We start from the raw sequence: 17,725 nt of genomic DNA on the forward strand, positions 1-17,725 counted from the left end.
TCCCTTCCCTTTCTCTCTCTCTCTCTCTCTTTCTTTCTTGATCTCTTTCTCTCTTTCCTTCTTTCTTTTCAGAGCCTTGCTCTGTTGCCCAGGCTACAGTGTAGTGGCACAATCTCAGCTCACAGTAACCTCCACCTTCCAGGTTTAAGCAATTCTCCACCCCAGCCTCCCAAGTAGCTGGGATTACAGGTGCGTTGCCACCATGCTCGGCTAATTTTTTTTTTTTTTTTTGTATTTTTATTAGAGATGAGATTTCACCATGTTGGCCAGGCTGGTCTTGAACTCCTGAACTCGTGATCCACCTGCCTCGGGCTCCCAAAGTGCTGGTATTACAGGCATGAGCCACCACGCCAGCCACCACGTTCATTTTCAAAACATTTTACCACTCCATTTGAACTTCACCTCCCCAGGGAGGAGAGCATAGCAGGTACTGTGGAAAACAAGGTGGGAATGATTAGTTGTTTCTTGGGGCTTCATGGTAGAGTTGGGACTGCTCTGTATCCCTCACCAGTGCTCTTTCCACCAGACAGCTTTCAAAGCCATGTCGCTCCTTGAGTAGAAAGACCTAATTCTTATATTTGAACTAATTATTATATTTGCCTAATTCTATATTTTCACTACTCTCCATGCCCTCTGAATCTGACTATCCTGATAGAAAGTGGTGTGGTGTTGGGCCCCACTTAGTAGATAGATAGCTAATTCTAAGTAGGGTCAACTGTGGTTTAGGGCATTGATTTTTTATAATTTTGTTTCTTTCTTTCTCTGAACTCCTAAGCTCAAGTGATCCTCCCACCTCAGCCTCCCAAGTGCTAGGATTACAGGCATTAGTCACTGCACCCAGCCTGTTTCTTTCTTTGCTGCACTATTCTGTGAGCTGTTTTCCAACAGACTTGTCCAACCTTGACTTTTGGCACTTTCCTGTATATCACTTGCAAGCCTCATTCCAGATAATATTCTTTACATTAAAGTCTGTTATTACCATTAGTAACCACAGCATTTATGATAGGCCAGTCACTGTGCCAAGAACTTAGGTGTATTTGTCTCCTTTAATCCTCAAAATGAAATGAGTACTATTATGCTCATTTTATAGAGAGGGAAACTGAGGCAGAGAACGTATAACTTGTCTGAAGTCATCCAAGTACAAAATGAGAGGCAGGATTCAAATCCATGTCAATTTGTCACCAAAGACCTTAACTAGCCCTCTGTTGTCTGCATTCCATGTTATTCTGCTGTCATTGCTGTGTTCCCATTAGCAATAATCTTTTCGAGCCAACTGTTTTAGGGGAAGGGGCATCTCCAACATTTTCCCAGGTGTTGAAAAGGTCTATCCCTTGTGCCACTGTTGCCCAGTGGTTAAGAACTCTTGTCAGATGTCGACGTCTGTTGAATTTAGGAACGAGTCAGTTCCACAGATGTATGATGGTGACCATTTGCTGAGTGACCTGCCCATGCTAGCTGCTCCATGAGAATACAGGAAAAGAAGACAGCCTGCTCACTGCCCTTCCTTAAGGCAGAATTGGTACATGCCCAAATGTAAGCAAGAATTGGATAGAATCAAGTGGGAAGTTGTGTGCTGTTCATCCTAAGGATTGTGGGAGCTTAGAGAGAGGGCAGGGCCCTATGGCCAGAATATTCTAAGGGTGTCCATGCTGGAGCTCCAGGAATACATGGAAAGAGTAAGAATGTGTGCCTGTGAAGCTCAGGGTGCAGCAGCCACCCCCCTTTTCCCTTTCATACACAGCAGAGAGAGCTGTCTGGGAGCAGGAAGCAAGAGCGTGTTGATTCTGGGGGACTCTTGTCCAGTAATGCCAACCGCAGCACAAACTGCCTTTTTATGGAACCACTGAAAGAGTCTCCTGTTGGGGGCCTTGGCTGCTCAAGCTGGGAGAAGCCAAAGGAGCCTGTGTATAGGGGCTGGGGTGGGGAGAGAGAGAGGCATTTACCTGTAGATTGCTGTGTACTCAGTAGAACTATGAAATCAGCTAAGGGCTAGGGGGAGGAAACAAACATTTGTGCCTACTCTTTCCATGGATCACTCTCCTGTATCATATTCACAACAATTATCATCCCTTTTGGCAAAGGAGGAAAGTGGGGTTTAAAGAAAAGACGTCACTGAGGTCACACAGCCAGAGGCAGAGCCAGAATCTGGAGCTTAGGGGGGTCTCCCCCTTCCTCTAGCTGCATCTAACCTCTTTCTGGACTTTTCTCTCTTCCCCAGTGTGGACCCCCAACAATTTTCTCCCCCTTCAGAATCAGAGCCTGCCTCTTTCCCTTCTTCCTCTCTGCCACATCCCTCTTTCATATTTACTTCACTGGTCATAGGACCCCTCCAATCAAGTGCTTGATCTACTCATTCTCCTTAAGGTTTGAGTGACAGAGTTTCCCTGTCCTTGCCAGGGGCATATTTGCATTAGAAATAGGTAACTTGGTGAAATGAAAGATTTTCTCAAAGGAATGAGGTCCTAGGGGTGGATTCTAGGCATCAGGGTGCCTAGGTGGTAACAGTGTTTTTGGTTAAGGGTTCAAGGGCATAGCTCAGATGCAGCCCCATAGATAATTTCTACCATCTTTAAAGCTCACCATATTTTCAGATGGAGTATAACTATAAAATAATGACCACCACATCTCCTGTTCATCTGCTTATCACCTTATGGGACTGGAGGGCAGTAGTTAGTTCCTCGCCACAGAAAAGTAAAGCAACTTGCCCATAATTACACAGTATGTCAGTGTCAGCTCAAGACTAGAAGCAAGGTTTCCTGGCTCAGATCCACGCTTTTTCCAAAGTGCCATACGTGCCTTTTGGAACAGATGTACAGTGGGCAAATGATGGTACCAACCCTTGATGGCGTTTTAATGGGCACAGACTGCAGTGTGGCCTGTCATTTATTCATTCAGCTAAGCATTCCTGATGTTGCCTCTGTGCCAGGACCTTTGCTGGGGCTGAGGCTGCTGGGATGACTGATTGAATCTGTGACCTTGAAGAGCTCCCAGAAAAGAGAACCCACAATGACTATACTAGTGAAATACTAGTGAAAATGCTGACATTTATGAAAATAGTTACAACCTCAGTGAAATACTAGTGAAAAGAGGAACATATAAAATGTTATTGATAGTGTCAGGAAGCAGACAAATGCGTAGGCAGATAGGATCGGGTCCCCGGTGAAACCCTACCTTCAAGCCAAAGACAGTTTAAAGCCTAACTACAAGTCCCAGGTAAATCCATGGACCAGATTCAGAACTTGTTTTCCCATTCCGTACACTTTGCTCTGATTGCTCCCTACCTTTCACCTATTGTACATATACCTACCCTTTCCTAATTGGTTTTTTACATGTGCCCTCGAGTGATGTCTTTGCTTTAAACTTTTTTGCATACTCACAAACCAATCAGCACATACTCCCCATTCTAAGCCCATAAAAAGCCCCGGCCCCAGGCAGAAAGAGAGAAATCACCTGACTGCAGGGGTGGGGGACCACCCCGCACATCTACTCTCCACCAAGAGCTGTTCCATCACTCAATAAAATTCTTCTCTGCCCATCCTCACTCTTCAAATTGTCAGCATATCCTCATTCTTCTTGGACAGGGGGCAAGAGCTCAAGAACCCCTGAATCCAGGTACCAGCTATAGCATCAAACAACTACAACCATCTGATCTTTGACAAACCTGACAAAAACAAGCAATGGGGAAAGGATTTCCTATTTAATAAATGGTGTTGGGAAAACTGGCTAGCCACATGCAGAAAGCTGAAACTGGATCCCTTCCTTATACCTTATACAAAAATTAACTCTAGATGGATTAAAGATTGAAACATTAGGCCTAACACCATAAAAACTCTAGAAGAAAACCTAGGCAATACCATTCAGGACATAGGCATGGGCAAGGACTTCATGACTAAAACACAAAAAGCAATGGCAACAAAAGCCAAAATAGGCAAATAGGATCTAATTAAACTTAAGAGCTTCTGCACAGCAAAAGAAACTATCAGTAGAGTGAACTGTTAACCAACAAAATGGGAAAAAATTTTTGCAATCTAGCCACCTGACAAAGGGCTAATATCCAGAATCTATGGAGAACTTAAATTTACAAGAAAAAACAACCCCATCAAAAAGTGGGCAAAGGATATGAACAGACATTTTTCAAAAGAAGGTATTTATGCAGCCAACAAACGTGAAAAAAGCTAATCATCAATGGTCATTACAGAAATGCAAATCAAAACCACATTGAGATACCACCTCATGCCAGTTAGAATGGTGATCATTAAAAAATCAGGAGACAGGCCGGGCGTGGTGGCTCAAGCCTGTAATCCCAGCACTTTGGGAGGCCGAGGCGGGTGGATCATGAGGTCGAGAGATCGAGACCATCCTGGTCAACATGGTGAAACCCCGTATCTACTAAAAATACAAAAAACTAGCTGGGCATGGTGGCGCGTGCCTGTAATCCCAGCTACTTAGGAGGCTGAGGCAGGAGAATTGCCTGAACCCAGGAGGCGGAGGTTGCGGTGAGCCGAGATCGTGCCATTGCACTCCAGCCTGGGTAACAAGAGCGAAACTCCGTCTCAAAAAAAAAAAAAAAAAAAAAAATCAGGAGACAACAGATGCTGGAGAGGATGTGGAAAAAAAGGAACACTTTTACACTGTTGGTGAGAGTGTAAATGAGTTCAACCATTGTGAAGACAGTGTGGTGATTCCTCAAGGATCTAGAACTAGAAATACCATTTGACCCAGCAATCCCATTACTGAATATATAACCAAAGGATTATAAATCATTCTATTATAAAGAAACATGCACATGTATGTTTATTGCTGCACTGTTCACAATAGTAAAGACTTGGAACTAACCCAAATGCCCATTGATGATAGACTGGATAAAGAAAATGTGGCACACATACACCACGGAATACAATGCAGCCATAAAAATCGATGAGTTTATGTCCTTTGCAGAGACATGGATGAAACTGGAAACCATCATTCTCAGCAAACTGACACAAGAACAGAAAATCAAACACTGCATGTTCTCACTCATAAGTGGGTGTTGAACAATGAGAACACGTGGACACAGGGAGGGGAACATCACACACCGGGCCCTGTTTGGGGGTCGGGGGCTGGGGAGGAATGGCAGGGGGTGGGAGGATTGGGGAGGGATAGCATTTGAAGAAATACCTAATGTAGATGACGGGGGAATGGATGCAGCAAAGCATCACCATGGCACCTGTATACCTATGTAACAAACCTGCACGATCTGCACATGTACCCCAGAACTTAAATATAATAAATAAAATAATTTTTTTTTAGGTTTTTTTTTTTTTTTTGAGACAGACTCTTGCTCTTGTTACCCAGGCTGGAGTTCAATGGCATGGCCTTGGCTCACTGCAGCCTCCGCCTCCCTGGTTCAAGAGATTCTCTTGCCTCAGCCTCCCAGGTAGCTGGGATTACAGGCACCGCCACCACAGCCCGACTAACTTCTGTATTTTTAGTTGAGTCAGGATTTCGCCATGTTGGCCAGACTGGGCTCAAACTCCTGATCTCGTGATCCGTCAATCTTGGCCTCTCAAAGTGCTGGAATTACAGGACAAAAGTTTTTTGAGAAGAACATTCCTAGGCCAGCCTCAGGGGCATACCGGCTTCCACTAATTCTGCCTGAGCAGCCCCACAGAGCAGGAGTAGGAAAGCAGACCAGGACACCTGGGGTAGGATGGCTTTGCCTTGGTCTCCTCTCCCTTTTGGGATTCCCAGTCAGGATGAATTAATCCCCTTGTCTTTTAGCAGCATGGAATTTACTGTTTTTCACCTTGCCTACTGCAGGCAGCAGCTTTTACTATACTTGAATACTGAGTTCTGGTTTAACTTTCATAACACCTATTGAATTAAGGATTATCACCTCCATTTTGGGAGACAGAACCTGAAGGTTTGAAGGAAGTGATGTGCCAGAGGTCACCTAGCTAGTAGGAGGCTGAATGGAGCTTGGAGCATTCCTCTCGTCATCAGGCCTCATCCTCCATGCCCCTGCCCCACCCCTCCTCTCCGTCTGCTATGGTGTGGGATTAAAAAGGCACTGATCTGGAAGTCAAGTCACCTTAGCTCTAGTCCAGATTGTGTTAGTGCATGACCCTGGACAAACCACTTTCCTTGACAGAGCCTTGAATTCCTCATCTGTAGGAAGTGCTGATTTGTCTGACCTTCCCACACCAGAGGAGTTATGAGGTCTTAAAGGTAGTAAATGTGCTTTATAAATGGTACAGACTGTATAGTGTCAGTTATTCTATGCTTGTCTGATTAGTCACTCCATAAATCATTATAGAATGACATCATTGTCATTAATCAGGAGGAAATATTCTTCCTCGACACTCAGTTCACTCCTCAGTCACCTATTCCCTGCACCTGCAATAGGCCAGCCTCTCTACTAGTCTCAGGTTCCAAGGTTTTGCCTGGCTATGGGCTGGAGTTTTCTAGCAAACAGCTGGGAGAGGAAGCCAGCTCGAGGAATAAGGGAGCCTCTTGAGTTGACATAACTTTCTGAGCCCTGGCCCCAGACTGAGAATGTGTTGATTCTGGCTGCTGATGGGGTGGCCAGCTGGAGCGGCAGAGTTGGCTCCAAGATTGCAAATAAAACAGTGACTGCAGGGGGTGTGACTGCCTTTTGCTTTCTCTGCTGCTAGTGTACGCTCTCTTCTCACTTTTCTCTTGGTAAAATCTTGACCTTTCACTTCCAACCCCCACTTCTCATGACAGGCCCCTGAATCCAACTTAAAGGTTCTTGGCCTCTCACTCTTGAAATCCAACTAGTTTCTTTCTTGTTCATTAAACTTCCGAAAACATTGAGATTATCTTGTTCTCTCAGCCCGGTGGCCACTGTCCTATTTAAGTATACCTGTGTCTTTTACCTGCCCGACTACAACTGCCTCTTTACTGACCTCTTGGCCTTGTGTCTGGCACTCACCAATCCATCTACACAGGCTACCAGAGTGACTTTCCTTTATAAAAAAGACCTGACCTTGTCACATCCTGTCTATTAACTTCTGGAAACTCCTAATTCTTGCCAATTAAGGCCTTTGTGCCTTGACTCCCACCTCCTCTCCTGGTTCTTCTCCTGTCTCGTCCCATACTCCAGCCATAGTCATCTTCCTAGGCTGACTTTCCAGTTTCCAGCGTTTGTCTGTGGTGTTAGTGCTTGTCTACCTGAAATGTCCTGTCCTTCCTCCTCCACCTCCACTTTATGATACTTCAAGGCTCAACTCAAATGCTACCTCTTGGCTGGGCACAGTGGCTCACACCTGTAATCTCAGCACTTTGGGAAGTCGAGGCAGGTAGATCACTTGAGGTCAGGAGTTTGAGACCAGCCTGATGAACATGGAAAAACCTGTCTCTACTAAAAATACAAAAATTAGCTGGGTATGGTGGCAGGCACCTACCTGTAACCCCAACTACTCAGGAGGCTGAGGCAGGAGAATTGCTTGAACCTGGGAGGCAGAGGTTGTAGTGAGCCAAGATCATGCCACTGCACTCCAGCCTAGGTGACAGAGGGAGGCTCTGTCTCAAAATAAATAAATAAATAAATAAAAATTGCTACCTCTTGTGAAACCATCCCTGGCCTGTTTCCAAATAGGTTTGTTGCTCCCCACCCCCAACCTTCTTAACCACGTGGTCACTATTTCTATCACTGTCTTTCTAGATAATGAGCTCATTTTAAGGACCTCATTATTTACCTCTGTCTACAAAGTACATTGGATGCCTGGCACATACTGGGTGCTTGGGTTTGCTTAATAAGCAAATCAATGATCCTAATAGTATGGTAAGAGCATGGGGCTACAAAGTCTTGCCCCATTCCCGTCATGCCTTTGTCTTGAGTCTTCCCAGTCTGAAGATTTTCCCTGTCTCCCATCAGATCTATGGCTGCCTCCAAAATTTGCCTACCTTCCTTTTTGGGGAAGGAGTGTCCCTTGGACATTCACTACTGTCTATGTGACAGAATGTTGGTTTGACCCAAAACATGCTCCTCGCTTTGTGTCAATCCTTCATTCAAAGATCCTGGGGTCTCCTTCGTTATACCCTTCCTGAGTTCATACATGCTGATCTGTAGGCTCTGCAAGGACATTGTTATGGCCAACACATAGTAGGTGTTCATTAAAGCCATGCTAAGTGAACACATGAATGGTCTCTTCTTTACTGGGGTGTAATGGAATGCTCACTAGACTTGGAATCAGAAGACAAGGTGGGGCAACCCTGGCCGTAGCTTTGGGCAAGCCATTTCAAATCTCTGAGCTTTCACTTCCTTGCCTTTAAATCAGGGATAATGCCTGTACTTCACAAAGATACAAAGGATGGAGATGAAAGTGCCTAAAACACAACCAACCACAAAGCTCACAAGCATTTCATTCATTCTCAGCCTCCTCCATCAAGTGTAAAGAGGCTTCATCTCCATGATCATCTTCCTCTGCTCTTTTAAGTCCGGTATCTGGGCCAAAATGGCTTCTGCCCAGGGTCCCTTGTAGCATCCAGGAGCAGCATGATTTGGAAACAAGCCAGCTTTGAATTCTGACACTGTCACTCACTTCCAAGTGGTAGGAATTTGGACCTGGAACATAACAAAACCTACCTCATAGCGTTGCTGTGAGGATTAAATGAGATATGTGTCAAGTGAATTAGATGATACTCAAAATTTGGTAACCATTATGACTTTCGCCTGGTGAACCCGAGTGCCCCTGAAAACAACACAAGTGATCATACTGCCCTCCCGTGGACAAAAGGGCACATAGTCCAGCAAAGGCCCCGGCAAAGGGTTCCCAGGAGAGAAATCAACCACACATAAGGAACTTCTCTCTCCTCTACTAGGGAGCTCATGCATTACCCGGAAATATTTAGTCATCAACTAAACCAGACATTTTCAGACATTGATGCACTTGTTAAAATGCAGATCAGTTCTGATTCAATAGGTCTTGGGATGGGGACACAATTCTCACAAGCTTCCAGGAAATGCTGATGCTACTGGCCCACAAACTGCCCTGAGGAAAGGTCTTAACCTGTAATATAGTAATGTAACAGTGTCCTAACAGGACTACTTATTAAGTAGTTACTGAGAAAGCCAGTTAACCTAGTTTAACTTGTATATTCCTCAAGACCCTATGGGGTATGTACTGTTTATCTCCATTTTTCAGATGAGTAAAGTACAGCACAGAAAGTTAGTTTGTTGCCACACGATACAGCATAAGAGGTGGCCTTGGGTTCTAATTTAGACAGCCTGGCCCCAAAGCCTGCTATGAAGTCTCCAACAGTGTGTGGAGGACCACCTAGGGAGGGAGGAGGGCAGCAAAGGTTCTGAAATTATCACAGTGAGAGATGATGAGGCCTAAGCTAGGGCAGTGGCTGTGGGATGGAAAAGAGGGGACATGGAAGAGAATGAACAGGATTTGGTGATAGAACTGATGTGGGTGTAAGAGAAGTAGTTCACTGTGCATATCTTGTTTGGACAACTGGAGGGATGGTGATACCTATCACTGAGCCAGGAAACACTGGAGGAAGAGCAAGTTTCATGGGGAACGTGGGTTCAGCTTTAGAAACAGTCAATATGAACTGGTTTTTGGTCATCTGGGAGAGACAAGAGAAGGTAGCTGGGCCTAACTGTTCAGAGCTCAGGAGATGATTTGCGTTGTGGATTAAGTTTCACATAAGTGAAGCTATGGTGACTGAGATCGTATGGACAGTGCACAGATCACCCTGCTCTGGACCAAAGTCGACACAGCCAGTAATTAGGAGAGACGGAACTGGAATCCTGTCGTGGGTGCAGTGGAGGGTGGCTCTGACCATCCCATTGGGCATTCTGGATTGGCGAACAGGCAGAGCATAACATACTGAAAGGCTACAGGGAAAGGGTTTCTGGAGTTCCAGGACAACTAAGTCCAATGAGCTGTCCCCTGCCCTTATGTCAGCAGAAATATGGACAACTCCACAGAGAAAGACCAGGCCAATAAAGGTTGGGAGATATTTATTTTCTTTAAACAAGGTCATAAATAACAAAAAACAAAGTAGGTCCAGACTCCGGACCGTGCAGCAGGACAGGGGTGGGAAGTTGTTGAGTGGAAAGATGGAGGGGGGCTACACATCACCTAAGACAGTCACAGAAAAGATGGGCTTCAGGATGCTGCCCCTTCCTGCCCTTGGAAATGGTGTGCCTGGGCAATAGGGACAGGCCTCAGTGCTGTGTTGAGGCAGCTGGAAGAAGGCAAAGACTGGGATGCCAGGTTGTAACGTTTCTATGTGGAGTGATGTGAAATCCACAAATGGCAAAGAGAAGCTGTAGGTTTGAAGAGGCAAGAGGGCACTGTACACCTCCAGGAACCAGTTATGAAAATGGTTGAATCTGATTAAAAACAATTCCACAGGTTTTAGCCTGTGGCTTTGTGCATGGGCTGTATTTAACCTGGGTTGCTCTGTGGCAGGTAAGGGCTCAAGAGGACCCTGGAGCAGCCTGGCCTCAGCCCAGGGCAGGTGCCCAGACATGTGGGAGTGGGACAGTGGGCTCTCCCAGATGGGAGGCCATGTGCTTGGACTGGCTGGACCTGATTTTCAGGCTGGTTTCTTGTGATGCTATCCACTACCACCTCTCCCTGTACCTAAGGATGGGATCTTGGCCTCTCTTGTTCTTCCAAACCTGGAAGAGTAAGACTGGGATAAAATGGTACCTGACTAGTATTTTATTTCAGAGGGAAAAATAAGAACCACCTGAGGCACTGTCCATCCCATGAGGTAGGGCTGGACCATGCCAAGACAATCTCAAGGAATGGAGGTCCCTGAGCCTGGGAAGACATTTGGACTCAGGTGCATTGCCTGATACTAGGAATAGGGGCTCAGTATGGCAAATCTGGAGGCTTCACCCTAGGCAATGCAGGGAGAACAGGCAGGAGCTACCCCAGTACAGGGAAGAGTAAGGAGCAGGGGAGTCCTGGACTGGGGAAGCCGATGTTGGTCAAGGGCCCTGGAAAACAATGCTTTTGGCAGAATACATGAAAAGGTTGGGGTGCCGGTCTACAGGGAGCCAGTGTCACATGGCTGGGCAGGATGGGAAGGAGGAGACAGCGGCATCACAGTGGCCTCTGGTGCGATGCATTTACAACAGAGCTCAATGTTGAGGGGTGGACAGCAGGTCACTAACAGCCAGGAAACACACTGCGGAAGAAGGAAAAACAAATGTAACTATCAATAGCTTTCCCTTGCTTAACCTGTCTCCTCCAGGAAGCCCTCCCTAATGACCACCAAGGCCCTTGCAAATCTGTCCCATCTCACAGCCCTGACCAGAGCTAGACCCTGGGTCTGCTCTCAGTGTACTGCTCATTTGACCATGGCTCCAAATGGTCTAAGGGCCCCTGTTAAACACTGTTTAGGAAGAGAAATTAAGTCTTTATTGTTGGTTCCTGGGATCCATCAATGGTCAGTTGTTAGAGGGGTGGCTCAGCATAGGGGTGTTGCTTCTGTGATTCACTGTCCCAGGGTCCTGCCATCATCTCCAGTGCTTACCCTGCCCTGACACGCTCATCTCTCAGGCCCTGGAATTCAGCATTCTCTAAGGCAGAAGCTGTTTCTTTTTCTTCAGTATTTCTTCTTCAAACTTTCTGAGAGTGGGGAACAAGTTCCCCCAAACCCTCACCAAAATCAGAGAAGAGACTTTCCAATGGTAGGAATGACTCCTCATCAGGGTTGCGGGCTCTCTGAGGATCAAAGGCCTCCTGCAGTACAGACTAGGAGCTGGCTGAGGTGGGCCAGGACCAGCTGGTTTGGGTCAACATGCCTCTCTTCTTTCTCCTCAACAAAGAGTCCAACTGTGTTTCCCTAATCAGATGAAGAGCTTCCTAAGATGAGAGGCCTGGCCCTGTTTCTTCCTCTAGACCAACAGTTCTCACTGGCGGAAATTTTGCCCCCCTTGAGGCATTTGGTAAAATCTGGAGACATTTCTGGTTGTCAGAACTGTGTGTGGGAGGGGTGCTACTGGTATCAGGTGGGTAAAAGCCAGCGATACTGCTAAACATCTTATAACACATAGGGCAGTCCCCACAATAAAGAATTATCCACCTCAAAATGTCAATAGCACTGAGTTTGAAAACCCTGCTCTAGAGCTACCAGGATCACCCCTGCAGAGTGACTAATATTCTGCCAGCTTTGGAAAGGGAAGGAAAGCAAGCCTGGCAGAAGCACCCATTTCATTCCCAGCTTGCTCAGTAGCTAGCCATGGGAAGACACTGCAACACTGTAGAAAACTCTGCTCTAGGCCAGGCGCTGTGTCTCATGCCTGTAATCCCAACACTTTAGGAGGGCGATGCAGGTGGATCACTTGAGGCCAGGAGTTCAAGACCAGACCGGCCAATATAGCAAAACCCCATCTCTACTAAAAAAACATAAAAATTAGCCAGGCGTGGTAGGGCATGCCTGTAATCCCAGCTACTTGGGTGGCTGAGGCATGAGGATCACTTGAGCCCAGGTGGCAGAGGTTGCAGTGAGCCAAGATCACGCCACAGCTCTCCTGCCTGGGCGATGGAATGAGACTCCATCTCAAAAAAAATAAATAAAATAAATAAAGCCCTGCTCCATGGCCTGCCCAGCTTTCCTTGGCAGCAGGGCAGGAGAGGGCAAATAAAACTTCTCTAAGAGCCTGGAAAAGGACTGATTCCTATCCTAGCCTCCTCAAAGGGGCACCTCAAGAAGAAATACACATCACAGTGGGGAGTGAGAGACTAGGCACAATTTAATCACAGCCTTAGCATCAACCCACTGGACCAAAGCACAAAGAAACAACCAACCATGGTTTTGTAGAAACAGACATGCCAGGCTTTGTTGAAGAAGAAGAAGAAGAAGAAAGAAGAAAGGAAAAAGAAAGGAAGAAGAAGAAAGAAGAAGGAGGAGGAGGAGGGGCAGGGGAGGAGGGGGGAGGAGGAGGAGGAAGAGGAGGAGGAGGAAGAGAAGGAGAAAGAAGAAGAAAGAGAAAGAAGAAGAAGAAAAGAAGAAGGTATGGTGACCAAACCAGGCAGGGGTAAGGCAGAGATATTTATAGTCCTGCAAGTATCTGTTTGTTGGAGTTGGACAGCACTGCTGGGGTTCTTAAACCCTTGGACCATCTTACCACTGGAATCCACCGATGGGTTCTGCAAACCTGTGCCGGATCAGGAAAGTGGCAACAGCTTCAGCTACCTGGAAAAGGGAGAGATATTCCAAGCTGTATGAAGGTTAGTGATGGGGCTGAGCCTTGGGCTGTGGGCTTCTGTTAGATGGTTAGGCACTATGGTGCCCTCATGCCACCCACAGGTCTGAGTGGCTTTAAATTAAAAGGACCTAGGCCCTCCCTAGCAGAGCTAGGAGACTCCTCCCCACCATCCTTGTCAGGGATAGCTCCAGAGAGCTCAAGAGGAATGACATGAAGGCTTATTTATGCCCTTAGAGTTACAAAATGGTGTTTTCCCATAGGAGAAGCCCGTATTAATTCCTTAACCATTTCTGTGGTTTAGGGAGTCGTTTCTACCCTAATCATCTCTCTTTCATCTGGCTTTTGGGAGTACTGGAGTAGTAGAACTTAAGATCTTAACCACAGGGCCCTGAGATGAAACAGCAGAGTGCCAGTAGTTCCTCAGCACATACACACAAAGCCAATGACATAAGCAGCTGCCAGGGAGAGTTTGGAGAGCTGGTGCAATTGCATCTACATAGGCTCCACAGCAGCTGTTGCAGGCAATGCAGGCTGAGACTCAGGGACTTGTCTTCTGTGGCATCCACGGTTATTCTCACAGTTGTCTTTTTACAGTCATTGAGCACCAGACTCACCTTGTCAGGGGCATCCTCGTGGACTGCATGGCCACACTGGGGTAGGACCTGCATCTGGAACTTCCCTGGGGAGGAATCAAAGCAAGGCAACTTCAGGGACTAAAAGAGCTCTCTCTTTACTACTGCTGCAGCCTCACAGGCTATTCCAGGAGCCCAGGACCTCCCCATTTCCAACCTCACCTTAATACTCTGGACCCAATTATCAGGTCTTTGCTGAGGATGGTAATGCATGTAATTGTAACCTTGTGCCACTCATTTCCCTTTACTTTTTCCTTCTGTCCTATTTAGTGTACATTTACTTTGGGCCAGGGACACGTAGAAGAAACAGTTCTTGTCCTCGGGATTTACAGTCCAGTAGGGGAGTAAAACACAAAAACCAGCATTTTAATGCAGTATGTCATTCCTATGATAAAACTGGGCACATGGTGCTGTAAGAGTGTAAGAAAGGGAGCTTCACAATCCAAGAGAGACCCAGGAAGGAAAGAAGGCTTGACATGGCTAAGAATAAAAGCAGCTTGGCATGATGCTTATGAGAGTGGTTAACAATGAGGCTGGAGAGGTAAGCAGGGGCCATACCATTAAGGATTTTGTAAACTATGTTAAGGACTCAAAATTTATTATTACAATAATAAGTTACCATTTGAGCACTAAACCATACACCTGCCTTTGTACTAAGCACTTTCTCAGACTGTCTTACAGAACACTGTAAGCTCATACCTAATGTGACAATGATTAAAAATGAACAGAGATGACTGATAAAGAAGATCCCTAAGGAGACTAAAGAATATGAGACCCAGAGCCCCCATAGTTAGAGCAGATTTTCTCAGCCTCAGATTCTCTATTTATAAAATAAAGGAATGGGCGTGAAAGTTCTTCTGGTCATTACATTCTGTGGTTCTTACCCCAGTTACACAGGATTCAAAAAGTGTTCCGTGTATTCTTCTATCAATTTTTAAAGTTGATTCTCAAAATCTACCCTATAAAATTATGCACAAAAATACTGAAATTCTTTTTTGAGGTGATGAAACTCAATCATGAGGCCATGACTAGTTAAGTGATTTGCCCAAGGCCACTTAGTTAATTAGTGGAGGAATAAGATGATCCCATTTAGTAAAGTCCAGCCTGTGCCCCTCCTCTTGCAGTAAGCTGCCTCTCTCTGAGTGCTCGAGCCTAGTCACCTCTCCCTTCTAGCTCCTAAGTACTGTTGTTAATGCATTTGGATCCAAACACAGAGCAGCACATGGCCCTCTTGTAAGTTTTAAGTAAATTTACATTTTACATGCCACTGGTGCTTGCTGCCCCAGGAGTGTGTCATTTCCATAAGAACAGGGGATGAGGCTGGGTGTGGTGATTTACACCAGTGATCCCAGCACAACGTGGGTGGATCACGAGGTCAAGAGATCAAGACCGTCCTGGCCAACATGGTGAAAACTCGTCTCTACTAAAAATACAAAAAAATTAGCTGGGTGTGGTACTGTGTGCCTGTAGTCTCAGCTACTTGGGAGGCTGAGGCAGGAGAATCACTTGAACCTGGGAGACGGAGGTTGCAGTAAGCCAAGATTGTGCCACTGCACTCCAGCCTGGCACTAGAGCAAGACTCCATCTCAAAAAAAAAAAGAACAGGGAATAATGGTGTTATTACTTGCTCTATATCCTTAATAGGACCCAACACAGGTATTAAGTCTTTAATGAATGAATGATGAACAAATAACCAGATCCAAAATGTTCTACTCCAATCTCCCTGTTCTTTCTGTTATATCAGCTCTAATGACTAGGGATGCATTTGTCATTCCTCTTTGGAAGGGTAGGTATAATCATGGAGAACTCACATACACCAACAACACTGAGCCAGGTACGCGTAAAATAACATGCTCAGGGGTAATCCTTGCAATTATTCTATGAAGTGAGAATATTTCAGATTGTACAGATTAGGAGCCTTAGGTGCAGAGAGCCTAAATTACACAAGTTGTACTATGAATAGGTGGTAGTTTTCCAGGATTCTATAACTAAGTCAGCTGGTTTGAGCACAGTGCTGGGATAGCTGTGGTTTAGAATCTATGCAGACTTAGCCATTTCCCTTTGTTTTGTGGGAGGTTCCTTATCCTCGCCATTTACTCTCTATACTCATAGGAGGCTTTCATTAAACCAGAAGATGGTCTTGATATAATCTATACTGAGGAAACACAAAGGCATCTCGTAAAGAATCATGATTACTTCCTGGATGTAACGAAAGGCAACATTTGTTAGACTACCCACATTTTTTTTCATTTAAACTTCATATAACTGTACTGAGATGTATCATTATCTCCATTTTATAGATGAAGAAACTCTAAAGAAGTTAGCAATTCACTCATGCTGCAAAAATATTAACAGTGATTCAAACTCAGGATTGTCTGATTCCAAGGCTGGTGATCAAAAGTGATTTCAAATGCTATCCCAGTCCATGTCAACTGCCTTCAGGCAGTATCAGGGGCCATGGCTGATTCTTCTGTCTGCCCAGCATCACGCATATGTCTTACATAGAGAAGGTGACTAGGAAAGTTTCTTGAATTGAATTGAAATGTCTTAGATTCAACTTCATGGCACTGATGTTAGTAATTATGGGCTTAGACACTTATAAGCATCTACTTGTATAAGTGTCTAAGCTCATAATTATAACTTATATAAGTGTCTAAGCTCATAATTACCAACATCAGCGCCATGAAAAAAAATCACACAGTCCCAGCTCATGGTCCTGTTCAGACCTCATGATACAATGTAGTTAAAGGAAGGCAAAGGCATGAGGGTCTGGGACTAGTTATAGTCAAGAGCCTTTGAACAACTATTATGAGGGAATATAGCTCCTTTTGCTGTGGAAAGCTTGAGGATGGCTAAAAGAACAGTTTGAGAGTCCCATGAGACATCCAGCAGGTTTGCTACATGGGACAGGACTAGACCTCTCAGGAGAGAGGGGTATGTTGGATGTTTAGCTTTGGGAGTCATCAAGGTATAAATAGAAGCCATGAAATTGTCCAGGGAAAGTAAGTAGAGAAGAAAGGTCTAGAACAGATTCTGCTTGAGCTTGAAACTTGGGTCTTGGAGTTGGCACCTCTTCTTCCCATAACCCAAAAGCTGCATGCCTACTGACTTCACTTTCACTGGGTCTTTTACCTGTACTAAAGCAAGAGCCCCCACAGAATTGGACCTGCTGCCTCCATTGTCATCTAGCTAATACACATGCATCTGTATAGTGTTCAGCATGTCACTTTCCTACTCATTATACCTCACGATCCTTTTGAGGCTGCCATCAGTTTTTTCATTTTACAGATTAAGAAGGCTAAAGCTGAGGCAAGTCAGATAACTTGCCCAGAGTCAAAAAATTATTGGAAAAGCAACATTCAAAACCCAGTTCTCTGAACTTCAGAGACCTTGCTTTTACCATCTTATCTGCTGTCTTCTAAAGAGATACACCTTTTTATGTCTCGATTATCTTTTTATGTCTGGATTATCTTTCCCTTTCCTAAAAATTCTAACAATAATAAAAATACTGGCCAGGTGTGGTGGCTCACACTTGCAATCCCAGCACTTTGGGAAGCTGAGGCAGGCAGATCACTTGAGGTCAGGAGTTAAGACCAGCCTGGCCAAAATGGTAAAACTCCATCTCTACTAAAAATACAAAAATTAGCCACCGGTGTGGTGGCACATGCCTATAATCCCAGTTACTCAGGTGGCCAAGGCAGGAGAATTGCTTGAACCTGGGAGGGGGTGGTTGCAGTGAACCGAGATTGTGCCACTGTACTCCACCCTGGGCAACAGAGACTCCATCTCAAAAAACAAAACCAATAAACAAACAAAAAAGGCTGACCAATAGTCAGAATTATCTCCTTTCAGAGTATTATACACCTATATAGTACTTTATAATTTTTAAACACATTGCCTCATTTTAACT

At 45.2% G+C, this 17,725-nt stretch overlaps 2 protein-coding genes and 1 non-coding gene across 4 annotated transcripts in view; 2 read left to right on the forward strand and 1 right to left on the reverse strand.

Annotated features, from left to right (window-relative positions):
• The window catches only part of P4HA3 (prolyl 4-hydroxylase subunit alpha 3), a 46,863-nt gene extending 41,776 nt beyond the window's left edge, over nt 1–5,087 (forward strand). The window contains exon 14 of the transcript XR_012518066.1: nt 245–5,087. The gene's annotated coding sequence lies outside the window, so the exon portion shown is untranslated. The remainder of the gene's footprint in view (nt 1–244) is intronic.
• Nucleotides 5,088–10,997: 5,910 nt separating this feature from the next.
• The window catches only part of PPME1 (protein phosphatase methylesterase 1), a 74,848-nt gene continuing 68,120 nt past the window's right edge, over nt 10,998–17,725 (reverse strand). The window contains exons 12-14 of one of the 2 annotated variants that reach the window (XM_074400937.1): nt 13,798–13,862; nt 13,103–13,170; nt 10,998–11,157 (exon numbers count right to left, since the gene is read on the reverse strand). In XM_074400937.1, the coding sequence (XP_074257038.1) occupies nt 11,139–11,157; nt 13,103–13,170; nt 13,798–13,862 (152 nt within the window). In that variant the 3' untranslated portion in view covers nt 10,998–11,138. Of the gene's footprint in view, nt 11,158–13,102; nt 13,171–13,403; nt 13,863–17,725 lie in introns of those variants that run through there. The other variant, XM_074400936.1, reaches the window with a different exon arrangement.
• LOC120364824 (small nucleolar RNA SNORA7) lies at nt 12,099–12,235 on the forward strand. The gene has a single exon (XR_005579963.1). It is a non-coding gene; the product is annotated as a small nucleolar RNA SNORA7 (small nucleolar RNA).

This window comes from Saimiri boliviensis, chromosome 6, assembly GCF_048565385.1.
Source record: "Saimiri boliviensis isolate mSaiBol1 chromosome 6, mSaiBol1.pri, whole genome shotgun sequence".
Lineage (NCBI taxonomy): Eukaryota > Metazoa > Chordata > Mammalia > Primates > Cebidae > Saimiri > Saimiri boliviensis.